This window comes from Podarcis gaigeae (genome assembly GCF_964106915.1).
Source record: "Podarcis gaigeae genome assembly, chromosome: 17".
Lineage (NCBI taxonomy): Eukaryota > Metazoa > Chordata > Lepidosauria > Squamata > Lacertidae > Podarcis > Podarcis gaigeae.
In genome coordinates, this window is record NC_139694.1 from 26,351,450 (window position 1) to 26,368,274 (window position 16,825).

Consider the following 16,825-nt stretch of genomic DNA (forward strand, 5'->3'; position numbering starts at 1 on the left):
CTGTAAGAAACTTGTGCATTTTATATGATAAGATGCTTTCAAAATTAAGAAAGAAATATGATACTTAAAGTGTTCAGCTTAGTACTTTAAGCCACAACCTCCACAATGTACAGGAATGCATAAAGAGTCATCTGTGTTCATAGCTATAAAAATCATGATTGATTTTAGTCATTCAGTTTACAAGTACAAGACAATTTCTTTCCTTGAATCAAGCTTCTCTAGTAGACAAAGCAATATGTAGTGAAATAATGCACAGAGCAAAGACATAATCAGTTAAGCAGTTACTTAATTTTAAATTAAGCGATGTTAGAAAAATGTAATTTATATTGATCATATGTTCTTTAAATGTTTTCATTATAAAAATAATTGATATGGAGACTCAGATATTTTAATACTTTGCAAATTAGGCTTTCTAGGTTGTTAAATAAAACAAAAACGGCATGTAAAATTTGGTTTGGCAGTCTCACGTTTTCCATTTTTCACACATGTTAGCATGTATGGAGGTTTAGATGCAACCCTATACTTGAGATCTCCTGGCTGAGGGGCTGTATAATGCCACAAAAGCCCCACTATGCTGGCAGAGTCACTGAAGTGGGGTGGAATTATGGATGGAGAGAACACAACCAGTTTCACTGTCTCCCCCACCCTTCCTGTTCAGGAAGCGCTGAAGGCTTTCTTCCAAAGCCCTATGTCCAGAGAAATGTTGACCCTCCCAGCCTTCATTTCCTGTGGGAGAGAATGAAATATATTGTCACTTCTGCAAGGTAAACTGCACCAGGAGGCACCATCAGCAAGATCCTGCCGTAGCGTAAACTGCTTTTGAAATTCTGGGGAAGTTTCTTGTGTCTGTTTGTGGACGGTGGTGGGAGAAGGATAGTCAAAGCAACACATATGTGTATATGTGAGCTCTGGTATCCTTAAATGGTCTCACAAGTCTCACCTGCACAATCTCCATTCATTTTAATAGCAAGGTTTCCTAGTAACACAGGGTTTTGAGTAGACTCAATGAAATGAATGGGAAGTGCCATGAGCAGTCCAAAGCAGTTGAGGTTGTCAAAGTGGGGTTGTTTGTACATGTGAGAAAAGCAACGAGCAACTAAATAAACTGTGATCTACACAAAAGGTAAAGCCTTGTTTGGTGTAAGGTCGTTTCCTGTATTCCTAGAGTGGCTCGCATAGGGCCCAGTCCATCACCCATCTAGGCATTGCTCAAGACCACACTTACTTTGCCTAAGCTAAATTGTCTCCTATGCCTTCAGACTCCTTTTTTCAGCATCCTGCTTTGACAAACCCAAACATTGTGTTGGCATTTCAAAATGCAGCTTTTCAGTTCAGAGGGGGCTTTGGGAGAGAAATTACAAACAAACCCTTCTACACTTGTTGGCGCCTCGTTGGGTTGTAGCCACTGCCTTTTATCACTTACACTTTTGCTACAGTAATATGAAATAGCATAGCTTTTGACTTCTCTGTGTTTCACTTTGTGTTATGAACAAGTTTAATTGATTTCCACCACAGATCTCTATTTGTCCTCCTGCCCATAATTTCTCTTCAACACCACTGCTTTGCATATTTATTATAGAAAAGATAATATTTTATAAACTTCAGCAGGGCACCTTTGAAAATATTTGCGGTTTTTTAGAAACTGCAGGTTCTATTTTCACACCTCATTCGTAGTTAAATGCTTCCTCGTCGTATCCAATATTTCATTTTTGACAACTCATTAAAAATGGGCCAAATCCCAGAAAATATGGTCCTGTCATGTTGTATAATATATAGCGTGGGCCATATGCAATAGAAAATTGTTAGTTAATGGTTTAGTATAATTTCTCAGATTTTTTGGCTTTCGGTGGCTGGTGAAAACTGACTGTGAAAAATCCATGTGGTTAAATACAGCTCTGTTAAACATTTAAAATAGGCGGTACTCGTGGGAAAAGTGATTGGAGCTTAAAACTTGTACAAATTGACAGCCTCTCTTCACTCCATTTTTCATCCTAAAGAAGTCTGCAAATATTCTTAGCTCACATCATTATTGCTCATCAGTGGTTCTAATTAGCTAAACTGGAGTTTGTCTCGGTCATTGATCATCATCAACTCTTTGACAGTGCCTGAATTATGTTTTTTTCTTATTTGGGCGAACACTTTTTAATGTATTGTAGGCATGTACAGTGTATATTAATTGAATCAACCATATTTTTTTCCGACTGTGCCATTTACCTTTATAAGCAAGCCTTTCCTCTGCTTCTACCCTTTCCTCCCGTTTATCATACTTAAAATGTAGCAGTGGGTTCAATGATATGCTAGTAGCTTGAAGCATACAGCAATATTACTTAGCGCCTCTTCTGGGACCTTCCCTGTAATGAGTATTGGAAGTTATCCTATACCACCAGGAGGAGCTGGTGATAAAATTCTATACCAGGTTTTTAATTTATGCTGCAGCATCTACTTGCACCCACTGTATGCAAAAATTGGAGCATTTACACAGTATATACAATGATTGCACATTTCTGACTTAGTTTGTACTGCAACTACTCTACTAAAGGCTGCTTACCGAAGGAACTCCCCCCCCCCCCCCCAAGGTGTTAATTTTTTCCCTTTTCTTTAATGGAATGTACATACATTCTTGGAATTCTCATTTGTGCCCCTGTTAGACACTGGGAGTGATATCTAATTTGTGGCGTTCTACTTGTACAACAGACGCTTGGATTGCAAACATGATCCATACGGGAGGCAGGTTCGCAACCCGAAATCGCACAACCTGAAGCGTCTGTAACCCTAGGTATGACTGTATGGGGCTTCCCTGCTACCCCCCAGGTTTACAGCTTGCTATGAAAGCGAGAGAGCTCATTTCCCCCTCAGCCAGAAGATGACCCTTCCTGCATCCCCAGGGGGTTGGGCTAGATGTCCCTTTGGGTCCCTTCCTACAGTTCTATGATTCCATCAGTGAACGGAGCAGGTCTCTAAACTATTGCCTCGCAACTGCGAGGTGAGAAATGACAACTGTGAAGGTGGAGATGCTCTTTGTCCAGCTGGCCAGTCTTCATTTGGAATTTTTTTACAATTCCTCCAAACATTACCCACAACTAAATCAAACTCCTGAGGCACAATTGATTGCAGGATTTGTTTAAGAACTGTATAAACAGGTTGCAGTAACTAAATGAAGAGTAAACCAGCAAACCTGATGAATGCAGCTGAGAAGCTGGCACCATTTGTTTTCTCTTTCTGTTCCCATATTATCATCCTAGTTGAAGTTATGATACACAGGATGGGATGGTTGCCAATTTGGAACTTGACTGAGGAGAATAAATCATTAGGGAATGAAACATCTCAGCCCTGAATTTACCAATTGTTGACGGTTTTAGCACAATATAACTTTTTGCATTTACCAGTGGGAAAATGGCGATGGTCCTCAATTTGTTGCTCTTTTTATATCCCTAAAATGAAACCCAGATTTTATTGATATCAATAATGAGGAAGCGGGGGAGTGCTCATAAAAAAGGCTTCATTTGCAAGATACTCCATATATCTTTTTTTTTTAAGTAAGCATATCTAGACTTGGTATCATAAATGCTGCTTCATTTAGAATAAAGTTGTCTTAGTTGTTTGCAGATAAAATTTGCTGTCACTTGCCATATGTTCCATGATTAATTCTGCAAGGGCTGTCAGCCTCAGATAATTTAATTTCCCATGCTTTAAAATGACATTCATTATCAGGACATGAAAAATTCAAATGATTAGCAGCAAATTATGACTAATAAGTGTCAATATATTTTTGTTGTTTCTAGAGAAAAGCAGAAAGCTGAACTCAAGGACAGGAAGGTTTTAGAAATTTTGCAAGTTAAAGACAACAAAATACAGACATTGGAACAGGTTAGTGTTATATTTAAACTAACAGGTGAGAATAATGTTGCTTCTTCTAATTTGGCTTAATCCCTATTGTTTGAGTTCTGTTTCCTAAAGTGTAAAGAGCTACTAGAGGGCTCTGGAGCTTATCCAGCTCCCTGAACCCTACTGTATTTCCATATTGTTTCCAGTTTCCAACTTTTCATTCCCAGTTTTCAACCTAGAGATGAAGAAAGTGTAGCAGCTGATGAAGTTGGCAAGAGCATTTCACTCTAATTCTTCTTCAAGGCACAGCTCCTGTAAAACTAGCTGTCATTGTTTTTAAAAATATATTTTTATTAAAGATTTTCTTGGTTTACAAAGGTACATATACCTTGCCTCTTTTTTCAGGTTGTATAGTCTTTCTTACAAATCAGTTACATTTGTTGTGAGACATAAGTGTTGAGTACAGTATCAGGTTGGGGAAGAAGAGGGGGGAGAGGAGAGGTGGTGTGGTGAGGCTTATATTATTTTATATAGTGTACATGTGGTTTTGTGTCAGCATCAGTTGGGTAGGTTCTCTTTCTATCTGTTTATTACATTTCCTTGGTAGTGAGAGGGATTGGGGGGCAGGGTGTGGTTGGTTGTCTGCAGTGGGGTTTGTTTGCATTTGTGAGGGGGGAGGACTTGTTGGGTCAGGTAAGCCAGATTGATTCGTATGGTGTTGGTGGATTCCTGTTGTTGTCTTGTTGGGCTGTGTATGTGATAATGGGGTGCCATACTTGAGTGAAGGCGTCCTCTTGTATTTGTCCCCGTGTCAGTTTCAGTTTATTGATTAGCATTTATAGTTAGGCCATTTCCCATACATGGTCCATGTTTACGCCTGACAGGTCTCTCCAGTGTCTGGCTAAGAGGCTTCTGACTGCTGGGAGTAGGTGGGTTATAAGCTCTGTATAATGTGAGTGATCATTATGATCGTGGATGATGTTCAGTAGGGCCAGTTCTGGGGTGAGGTCTAACACCTGTTTAGTTACCATATTTTTCGCTCTATAAGACGCATCAGACCACAAGACGCACCTAGTTTTTGGAGGAGGAAAACAAGAAAAAAAATATTCTGAATCTCAGAAGCCAGAACAGCAAGAGGGATCGCTGCACAGTGAAAGCAATCAATCAATTTCCTTTATTCAACCGATAGTCAGAAATAAAACACAGAAATAAAACACAATACAGAATTATGAACTAAAACATCATAGGGGTACATGAATAAGGTAGGGCCACAGCACTAAACCTCTCACAGATAACCCACATCAAGGCATTCAATTGTACGTTTTCGACGCTTGAGTGCCAGGAAAATGAATTTAGCCACTGACAAAGTTGTTTTCCTAGAAGACTTATTTAGCAGATATGCTGTCTGCTTTCCTCTTTGTCGGGGACTAAGCTGGGGTAAGTATGGGGTTATAAGATACTGTCTTAAATCGTTGTAGAAGGGACAGCTCATTAAAATGTGCTCTGTGGATTCTACCTCACCCAACGCACAATGGCATAATCTCTGGTCATATGGGACTCCTCCATATCTTCCCTTCAGAACCACCGAGTCAAGAACATTCAGCCTAGCCGCGGTAAATAGTCTGCGGTATTCCACGTAGTGGATATCCGCCAGGTAGCGAGCTGGAGCAGCTCGGTACATCTGCTCCCCCAGAAACAGCCCAGGTTTCACACGGGCTATGTCCTCCTGTCTCGCAATATCCCTTAATCTTTGGGCGATCACTGCCTTTGCGTGGCTATACGTCATGGACTCTATATAAAGGGAGGACAACCCACACTTCTGCACTTCCTCCACTATCTCCCCTTCCCATGGAGATTTAAGGTTATCCCTCAGAATCAAGGGGGCCAAACCCACCGGTCTGAAGCAAAGCTTAAGCCAAAGGCATAACTTCGCTTTCAGGGCCACATACCAAAAGGCTTGGCAACCGGTTTCCAATCTCATGATCGCACCTGCCACGGAGGGGGGGGGGGATCCTGAGTATGGCCCTGAGGAATTGGGTTTGGATAGATTCCAATTTTTCAAAGTCCCTACGTGAGCCCAAGGCAATGCCCACCAGTAGAAGAGGGAGGACTTTCATTTTAAAGAGTCGCAAGGCAACTTTGACAGTTTGTGCCTGCTTCTTAGAGTACAGGGTTCTAATCACCAAGGCTGCTTTCGATGCGTTCGAGGCTATGTATTCTCTGTGCGCCAAGAAGGACCTATTTGATCTAACAACCTGACCCAGGTATTTGAAGCAGCTGACCTGCTCTAAAGGAATACCATTAATTGACCATAAATTAGGTTTCGGTCGAGCGGCAAAGACCATTATTTTGGTCTTGGCATAATTTAGTTGGAGCTCATGTTGGGTCACATATTCATGAAGAGCTCGAAGCATCCTCCTTAATCCGATGGGGGACGTAGCTAATAGGGCGGCATCGTCCGCATACAGCAGGACATTCAAGGCTCGTCCTGCCAGTTTTGGTGGATGGAAATCAGTATTTGCCATATGCACCACTAGCGAATTAATATAGAAATTAAACAGGGCAGGGGCAAGCAAACAGCCCTGTCTTACCCCCCTAGTGGTGGCATCCGGATTGGAGACTAGCCCCTTGCTATCTAGCCTAATCCTCAGGAAGGTATTTGTATGCAAATTAATAATCAGCAGGAGAAGGCGGCGGTCGATAGATGTCGCTGCCAATTTTGCCCATAGCTGGTTCCTGGGAATTAGATCAAAAGCCTGCTTAAAGTCTATAAAGGCGACGTGGAGGGCTTTTAGGCCATTGTCAGCATACTTGGTGGCCAAGTGATTTAGGATCAAGATTTGGTCTGTTGTTGATCTTCCAGGGCGGAAACCCGCCTGTTCCTCTGCGATGATGTTACTTTCCATCCAGGTCATTAATTTGTTAAGTAGAAATCTTGAATAGATCTTCCCGATAACATTTAGCAGGCTAATTGGTCTAAAATTGGCCGGGTCTGTGCGTGGCCCTTTCTTGTGGATTAACACGCACAGTGAAAGCAGCAATCCCTCTTGCTGTTCTGGCTTCTAGGATAGCTGCGCAGCCTGCATTCACTCCATAAGACGCACACACATTTCCCCTTACTTTTTAGGAGGGAAAAAGTGAGTTATAGAGCAAAAAATACGGTATTTTGCATATCTCTTGTAGGACTGCTGTCCAGAAGGGTTGGATTTTAGGGCATTCCTACCGCATGTGGAAGGGACGCAGGTGGCGCTGTGGGTTAAAGCCTCAGCGCCTAGGACTTGCTGATTGAAAGGTCAGCGGTTCGAATCCCTGCGGCAGGGTGCGCTCCCACTGCTCGGTCCCAGCGCCTGCCAACCTAGCAGTTCGAAAGCACCTCCAGGTGCAAGTAGATAAATAGGGACCGCTTACCAGCGGGAAGGTAAACGGCGTTTCCGTGTGCGGCTCTGGCTTGCCAGATGCAGCTTTGTCACGCTGGCCACGTGACCCGGAAGTGTCTCCGGACAGCGCTGGCCCCTGGCCTCTTAAGTGAGATGGGCGCACAACCCCAGAGTCTGTCAAGACTGGCCCGTACGGGTAGGGGTACCTTTACCTTTTTACCACATGTGGAGGTATGTGCCTGTGAAGGTACATCCTCTCCAACATCTTGGTGAGGTTCCTGGGCATATCAATGCCAGTTTCTGTGGTGTTAAGTATCACCTGCAGGTAGGCAATGTGTAGCTTCATGGTGTTTATGTATGAGGTGATGCATTTTCTTTTGGTAGGATTTCCCAATCTCTTCACATTTAATGTAATTGCTTTTAAGATAGACATTTTGCATGTCTATTTTATAGGATGATTCCCTGCCAACCCGTCTGGGTTGTCCTGTATTTCTCACCTTATATTGTCTATCAAACCTAGTGTGTTGTGCTGACATATAGTGTGGTGGGTGGGGGAAGAGGGGGTTAAGAGTTAGGGGTGGGCTGAAGATTGAGGGGCAGGTTATAGAGAGTAGCCTATATGTAGTTATATAGGTGTTAGTTAGTTTGTTTGTTATATAGTTGTTTGTTAGCTTGGACCATTTGGCTCCCAGCCGGTTGGTCCTGTGTCTCAGCTGGCATGGTTGGCCTTGTCTGAGAACAGGCCATCCCCCCTTTCGCTTGTGATAGGGGTGGGTCAGTGAGACTGTGTCAAGCACCTTTGTGGCGCTTGTGTTGGGTGTAATGTTCATTGGTTTGTTGGGGTATTAGGGTTGTGTATGTGGGAGGTGGATTCTTATTTTTGTTTCTGTGCTTATTTTTTGTGTATAGTCATTGGAACGAGGGGTGCATGGGGTTGGGGGGGTTGTTGGTGTGGGTGGTGAGTTCTAATCATTGGCAGTTGTTTTGGAGCAATATTTTCATTTATTATTTGTATTTGTTCCAGATAAGAGCGATTTGAGCATGTTTATACAGAAGTAAATCTGTTCAATGGGATTTACTTCTGAGAAAGTAGGTATAGAATTGCAGGCTTAGATTCCTCCTTAGGCAATTCCTTAATAAGCCTTAAACACAAACATAATAATTTTCAGATCACAATAGTGAAAGAAGGGGTGGACACATAAAAACTAATATACGTCTTTGAGTAAGTACATTTTTCTCTGTTATAAGCATTCAGCTTTCAGAAAACCTGTCAGTGCTGAGCTCGGCCACTTGGATGCAGCAGAAGATCTATTCAAAAACCATTAAAAGAGTTGCTTATCTTGATTTTTCTGTCTTTATTCTCTACTTATACCATGTTTCTGAAATCATCAAATACTAAGGATATTTTCCCACATCATGTCTTTCAAGTGACCTTTTCAATTAATGCAGGTTTACGTTAATCAGCTGTGCAGCTAGTTGTTTGTCAACCACATGGGGCAATGTCACTTTTGCCTCATGTGCATCCTGTACAATTGGCTGTTTGAGATGCATTTGACTAATTCTCATCCATATACACAGCCTAGGCTTACCCACTTTGAGGCCCTGGTTTACCAAAATCCAGTAAGACACTTTGTCTTCTTTTTTATTTTCATTTCACCTCTTTTCTAGGATGCTCAGTAGCATGCATGGCTATCCTGGTTTTTACCCTGAGATTATTTCTCAGGTAGATAAGGCTAAGAGAAAAAAGAGGGGGTGAGTGTCTGGCTCATGGTCACCTAGTGAGCTTTGTAGCTAAGCAGGGGTCTCAATCTGGGTCTCCCTGATCCAGAACTATTGCTGCTACAGTTGGGTGCAATTGTGTAGGTTGCTGGTGGAAAACTGTGGTTGTACCTGGAGACAACCTGCAGCCACTATAGATAGTGACACTTTGTGCCTTAACATCCTGAACTATAGTTGTCTCTCCAATGACAGAGAGAACAGCAGTTAGTTTGTGGAGAAACAAGACACCCATGATGTTGGTAGCAAGTAGTGCAGAGGTCACCAGTGTTGTGTTCTCCAGATGTTGTTGGACCCCAGCTTTAATCAGCTCTAGCCAGCTTAGCCAACAATAAGAGTTGTAGTTTAACAATATATGGAGGGTACCTTGTCAGCTACTACTGGATTCATGTTCATTAGCTGAAACAACAATTATTATAATAACTGGGTGCTTATTAGGAATTGTTAGGTTAAGCAAGAGAGGATGTTATCAGCTTGGATCTTCTTCTCTTTTACATGCTTCAGATTAGCTCCTTGCTCCTAACTCTGGATGTGCACTCACTTACTAATTCCCCTGAGCTGATGTTCTTCCTTGAGGTGATAGTCACCTGGTGTAGGGAACTGGAATGCTAACTGCAGCTTTGTAGGAACTGGCTTTCATAAGTTCTGGTAGCTTCTGCATTTCTGGTACTTTTACTATTTTTCAGATTAATTTCATCTAACTATTGGTTATAATTGTAGCAATTGGTGAGGAAAGATTTGTTCCGAAGGTGTAGTACAGAAGATTGGGTTATATCTAGTAGCATCAGGAATACTACATTGTATATGCATGCTGACCCACAGTTCATGATGAATATTCTGTTACATCTTTTGGGTAGCTAATTAGCATTTGTTATTTGTGAACTGCCATTTGGTCGTCTTGACATGTGGGTTAGCAAAATCATTAAAATCAGTTTCTCATTTTTCAACAGAAAACTGCCCTGAGCCCTTGGGATAGAGTAGGTTATAAATCTCAAAATAAATAAATGGAAACATCTTTTATTTATTTTTTAACTTTAAAATGAAGACATATTTAGATCTTGAAATACTAATTTTGTGGCTGTTTTTTTTTTAAAAAAAAGACCTGTAGTTCAATCTCTGTACTTGCAAAATTATGAGCTTTAGCGTTTGCACAGTTGTGAAGACTATGTGTCATCATTGCAGGCACACAGATCAGAAAACCAATGGAGGGAATGTAATATGTGGTATGGCGTTAAGTTCTGTGAATTAGTTTCAGGGCTTGTTAATGTTAATTAGTTTAATACAGGTAATCACATACTTGAAACTGGTGCTAATCCACATCGCTTACACTGGAATCATCTGGAAATCAGTGATGTGTGTGTGTTGGAATTTAAGTTGGCGTTTGGAAAAAAAATTATGTTGGCATGCATCAAATTGTGTTTCTCTGGAGAGGCAGATTTTCCATGGCCCTCCCATTGGTTTTCCTCTAGCAGAAAATACCACATAAATATATGTGCAGATTGTAACTATTGCATTTCCATTTTGTTAGCTGTGGTTATCCTATTTTATACCCATGAAGACCTGTAAAATGGGCTAAAGGCCACCCATGGAGCTTTGTGACTACCTAAAGGTTTGAATTTGGATCTGGCTTTGTTGAGTCCCACACTCTGTTCCCATACACGGCACTAAATAAAGCCCTACCCATACCTTTGACTCTGACCTCTTCAAAGGTTTTCCCTTTTAGGATTAGTTCAAACCGCACATTTTTAATCTATGCAAAAGACCCTAACCATTGCTAAGCTATGTGTCTCCATCAATAAATGCAATAAGCGAACCATGGAACATATAAATGGCAGCAATGTTTGTGCCCAACAACAACAACAACAACAATTCAGGGCAGCTTCCAACATGTATAAAAACATAAGAAAGCATCAAACGTGAATAGTAGCAATCTGATGCAATATAAAAAAGTCAAAATGACTACACAGTGCCTTTGTGATACAAAGAATTCCTGGTGACACAGAAATTACGGTATCATGTCCACATTTTAGGTTTGTCCATGTCTGTTGGTGGCTTTAATACTATCTCAGGTGACAATGTAAATCTTGTTCCTCCTGTGTAGTCCACACAGTAGTCTCGAAATAAAATGTAAAGAAAATATGCTCACTTGTTTTTTCTCGGGAGATGAAAATTAAGGATGAATAAAAGTACAGTAAACCTTTACCTTCTTTTTTTATAGCACTGTTATTTAATTAGCTTTCAGTTTTGATCTGAAGAGACTAAAGCTAATCTTTTTGTCCTAGACCTTGTAATCTTTCAAAACCTTATCAACCAATTATACTCCAGAGGGGTTAAAACAGTACTAGCTGCCTCATTATCTCCACTTGAAAATCTTTGGCTTGCTGTGCAAATCTATATTAAAGCCCCCTTTAATAGGTCCAATTGAAAGAAACATAACTCTAGCTTCGAGCATTAATTAACTTTAATACATTTCGTTCTTAACTTTTACCTAGCCTATTTATTAATTCAATTTTCTATACCTTGATTAAATTAAAATCATATTGTAGAAGAAATTACTGTAATATTAATATTTTTTGAAAGATGGAACCTCAATAAAACGTTACTGACAAAATGGGAATATTTCATCATGATAAAAAGAGACAGTTGCAACGTGTCATGCAACTCTTGAGCAATTGTAAGAAATGTAACATGATTTTTGGAAGGCTTGAAAGAGGCCTGTACAATCATCAGCCGAAGTGCTGAGTGGCCAGAATTGGAGTGGGGAACCTTGTCTGCCCCTCCCAGTCTGACCGTGCCTCTACTGAAAAGGGTATTTCACTCACAGCTATTCATCATGATTTCTTCTTTAGAGTCTAGTCCAAGCCTCCACAGGATAAGGTCCAATGGGGCAAACTGTGACCCTTTCCCATCTGTTGCAGTTTTCTGGGGGGAGTTGGAATGCCTGTTGTTTTCATTGCTTTTTCATGTCTGTGTAGGACCATCTATCTAATCCTACTTGCTTCACTATACAGTCATACCTTGGATCCCGAACGCCCTGGAACTCGGACATTTTGATTGTTCCGGTTTGCAAACGTTATTTTGGAACCTGAGCATCCAACGGGGCTTCTGTGGCTTCTGATTGGCTGCAGGAGCTTCCTGACACCAATTGGTTTTCAAACGTTTTGGAAGTCGAACGGACTTCTGGAATGGATTCCGTTCGACTTCCAAGGTACGACTGTATCTGTAGAGCTTTTAATCTCTCTGGATTTAGAAATGTATGGTGGAATTAGTGCCATTTTTTTCATCTTATTGCTGTCAACTAACAATGTTGCATGGCTCACCTGCGTCTGGTATGCATTGCTTGGAGAGGGGAAATTTTGTGTGCTGTTGTCCCTAAACTTAGTGAGATGGAATAGGGATGGGGGGAATAGAAAAGGGGTGCAGGGAGAGGAATAGATTAGAAGAAGAAAAAGGCGGTACAAAAAGGATGTGGAGAGAACAAAAGCTTGGAAGGGGGTGATATAGGATAAGAGAAAAAGGGAGGTAGCGTGTGACATGCAGTGTAGTAATCATAGATCACAGAATCATAGAATTGTAGAGTTGGAAGGGACTGAGGACCATTTAGCTCAAATCCCTGCATTGCAGGAATATTTTGCCCAATGTGGGCTCAAACCCACAATGCTGAGATTAAGAGTGTTGTGCTCTACTGACTAAGCTATGCTTAGGGCAAATTCCATGTTCATCTGTGGAGGCTTCCTTCGTGTTTTGGAACCCTGATTTTTCCAGAGATCCACACTAAAAGTGCTCACAGTGACGTTGGAAGTCTGAAGTAATGTGTCCCAAAGATGTGAAATATACTAGCCTACCTGTGCTAGATACATAGGTACTGCTCCGGTGAGAAGGTAAACAGCGTTTCCATGCGCTGCTCTGGTTCGCCAGATGCGGCTTAGTCATGCTGGCCACATGACCCGGAAGCTGTACGCTGGCTCCCTCGGCCAGTAAAGTGAGATGAGCGCCACAACCCCAGAGTTGTTCGCAACTGGACCTAACTGTCAGGGGTCCCTTTACCTTTACCTGTGCTTTAAGACCTGCTGTGGTGCAGGGGTAGGTGGCAGGGCATTCCACAGCTTTGCAACGACCACCTCTTTGAGGTGCTTCATGCTCCAACATTGTTTTCATTTTCAGCAAGTGACTGTGGAATGGGGACAGATAAAGATCTGACCTGCCAGGCCAAAATTGTTCCCCACTCAGTTGGTCAGGAGCTGCCTGGGCAGAAATCTGTATGCTGCTCCTAGTGTGGCCAGCCAAAATTGGTGCAGGTTGGAGTGTTCCGGTGGCAGTACGCTCCTAAGTAACTCCATCAACCCAAGATACCCATCGGCTCCCACTGACATTTTTTTAAATAAAAAAAATCTTGAGTTGGACTAGGATATTGCCTGATGAACATCTGTATCCTCTGTTTCTGGCTCCTGGGTATTTAATCTTCAGCAAAACGAAAATCTTCCTCATTTGCACAAATTTATGATGTAATGGATCCTTACATTCAGGCAATAGTTTCAAATCCCTCTCTTTTTGATATGCCAAATAGTAATGTAATAATTGGTTTGGTTACTGATAAAATGTTTGTGTTTGTCACAAAGCTGTGCTGCAAGTACAGGCAGATTAGATAAAACAGCAAATGTTTTGCTGCCTGGAAAATGATATTTTGAAATGTGTTGATTTTCACATCATCATCATCATCATTATTATTAAACAATCTTTCTTAGAGAACATGTGGGCAACAAGAGGAGATAAACAACCTGGTACAGAGAAAGCTTGCTGTGGATGAGGAAAACGCAGTCTTGAAGACCGAGCTCTGCATCTTCCAACAGAAATGTAAAGATAAAATCCAGGAACTTAAGGTATATTGACTCGTACATAGTACTAAGATGGCCACAGCTTTGAAGTAGCTCTTTGAGCTGCATCTGTCTTTGTGGCATGGAAAGTGACAAGCTCAGAGGAAATATAGCCTTAGGCCTTAGGCTGTACCTTCCAGTCTTCTCTCATGCACAAAACTCGGAGAAAGATGCTTTAAAGTGAAGAATCCACGCTTTGTAACTTTTGAATAAATAGTTAATGATGGAAATGGAGCAAAGAAAGTAGGAGTGTGAAGATGTGGCTTCGTGTAATTAGATTCTGATGGGACTGGCATTATTAATTGATAAAGCCGAGGTCTGGGAGGATATGTCTGTGTGGGTCTCAAAAATAGCTGGGGACAGCATCAAAGGCAGCTTGATCAATTAATGGGCTCTTTGCAAATGTGTACTCATCAAAGCTGTCATCCAGCTAAAAAATATGACCCTTCCACCTGCATGAAAGAGGCCAATAAAAGTACACAGGTGACCTTGGCCATCAAATATAGAAGAAGCTGCTGCGAGGGTAAAACTGCACAGTTTATATTTGCTGATTAGTTCTCACTTTTCTCCCCCCCCCCTCCTTTCCCTTTTTCCTTGGTTTTGTTTTTGTTTATCGGCCCTTGTGGTACTGTTGTACAGGACACTAAGGAGTGTGCACTGAGAAAGGAAGAGCAAAGCAGACTGGTTATAAAAAACCTGGAGGAGGAAAATGAGGGATTAAGTACACGCTATGCTGACCTGCTAAATGACCTGGAGAAACTGAGGAAGCGGGAGGCACAATGGAGAATAGAAAAATCTGGCATCGAAGCAAAAATAAAGGTATGAGGAGGAAGAGACTCCTGGATGTGATTTCGGCACCAGCTTCTCACAGGCTTTATGCTACATGTTATTTTCTTTAAATAACAAGTTATATATTCATAAGTACCAATGGGGACTGACATTCATTTACATTCCTTCACTTAAGACCCAAAGCTTTTTAAAAATTGATGTTGCAAAGCAGGAAGCTGACTTCAAATAGCCACCCTAAAATGTAATCATTAAATAATAAAAGATATTTCATTCAAATATAAACATGTAGTTTTTTTAAAAAAATAAAATAAATAGAAATTATCCTATCACTCCAAGATTTCTCCCCTCGGTGAGATTGGCAGCCCAGTCCTGTGCATAAAAATGATCTGACCCAAAGGTGGGTCATTCTGTTCCCAGCAGTCCAGAACAGGTTTACTTGGAAGTATGACCCACTGCAATCAATGGGCCTTACTTCCAGGTAAGTGTGCAAAGGTTTGTAGTGGTCATTTCATTTCTCTAATGTTAATGTCATGAATTACAGCATGTTGTAATTAATTGTTCTTAAACTTTGCAATACATTTCTATCATTCTTTAGAGAGCTCCATGCATGTTGAGTTTTTATATTGTATCATTTTGCTTTCAAAACAAACAACTTTTTGGAGTGATTTTGATAAATATGCTGACTCTTCCATTTTGTTAGGATGTCTCACATATACAGATTTCGGCGTCTGTTTGTGCATATCTATAGCAATATGTTGTGTGATGTATCTAGACTTCTGTGAGATCGAAATTATTAAGACTAAATGCCACTTACATAGCTATAGCATATTTGTTGCTTTTGCACAAATGAGACATCCACAGATAGATAAGCTATGAATGCTTTATAAATTAGGCACTTTAAACCCTTGTATTTTTCTCATAGAGATTTGTTGCTAAGGCATGGTGCGGTTGTTGAGTGAATCTTGCTATTTCTCTGGACATAATCTATATTTCAGACATGTGTCAGTGCATTTTATGAGGCTTGCCCCCTAGAATCCTGGGAATTGTAGTTTGGTGCTGCTGCGGATAATTCTTTAATAGATTCCTAGTCCCAATCTCAGAACTGCATTTCCCAAGGCTCTTTGTGGAGAAAAAATGACTATTGCATGAGGAGTGTGGCTGTGTCGATGGGTGAGTGTCAGTGACCTAGGTTTCACCTCGTACTATTCCTCACATTTCCCTAATTACTCCCTAGCTGTCTCCTGAACCCCTCAATTGCTTCTTCTAATCTCCTTCTCACTCACCTTGCTTCTCCCAAAGTCCCACCTTTTGCACTCTCTCTGCCTCTTCAAACTAGTTCCCTTGTTTTGCTCCCTCCTCATTTCTTCCTGCTCTTATGCTCTTTTGCCTCCTAAATCTTTTTCTTTCTATCACCATTTCTCATGTCTTGTCTCTTCCTTGGCTTTCTTCACTTCATCTTTTCTGTCTGTTTCCCCCTCTTTCAACTCAATCCGTTCTGTGCATCCCCTACTTTGTCTCTTTGATAACTTCAGCTTCCCTTTCATCCTAAAACCAATACCACAAATGCCTTGAAATGTTGCTGTTGCTGCTCCTGTCGCTCCCACCAGCTTTCCCTCTGCCGGCCTTGTCTTTTAAATACATAGTTTTATTGATTTCCAGTATAGAACAATTATAAAAAAAGAGAGAAAAGGATACAAAAACAAAATCCCAATTTGCCCCCTTCCCTCCCCCAGGACAGATTAATCTAGTTAAATTTTCCAAAGTCTAATCTGTGATTTTGGTAGTTGCCATTCTTCAGTATCATCAGTAAAGCATTTTATAAAAGGAGAAGGAGAGAGTGGTGATGGCTGCTGCTCAAGCTGACCCCAGAACCGTGCACTATAGAACACTCTGACACAGATTTTTGTGGGGAACTCAGACCACCCACAAGGTTACCCAGCTTACCAACAGAAAGACACAAGCGAGCGCTGGCCTGATGGCTGCTTGATCCCTGGAGCTCTTAGAAGGAGAAGAAGAGTTTGGATTTGATGTCCCACTTTATCGCTACCTGAAGGAGCGGCTAACATTTTCCTTTCCCTTCCTTCCCCACAACAAACACTGAGGTGAGTGGGGCTGAGAGACTTCAAAGAAGTGTGACTAGCCCAAGGTTACCCAGCAGCTGCATGTGGAGGAGTGGAGACGCGA

At 41.3% G+C, this 16,825-nt stretch overlaps 1 protein-coding gene across 3 annotated transcripts in view; it reads left to right on the forward strand.

Moving 5' to 3' along the window:
* The window catches only part of CNTLN (centlein), a 174,041-nt gene that overhangs the window by 26,700 nt on the left and 130,516 nt on the right, over positions 1-16,825 (forward strand). For all 3 annotated transcript variants that reach the window (XR_014559314.1, XM_083718417.1, XM_083718416.1), the window contains exons 3-5: positions 3,783-3,867; positions 13,724-13,858; positions 14,492-14,671. Coding sequence is in view for 2 of the 3 variants with exons in the window: in XM_083718417.1 (XP_083574543.1) it covers positions 3,783-3,867; positions 13,724-13,858; positions 14,492-14,671 (400 nt within the window). In the remaining variant the exon portion in view is untranslated. The remainder of the gene's footprint in view (positions 1-3,782; positions 3,868-13,723; positions 13,859-14,491; positions 14,672-16,825) is intronic.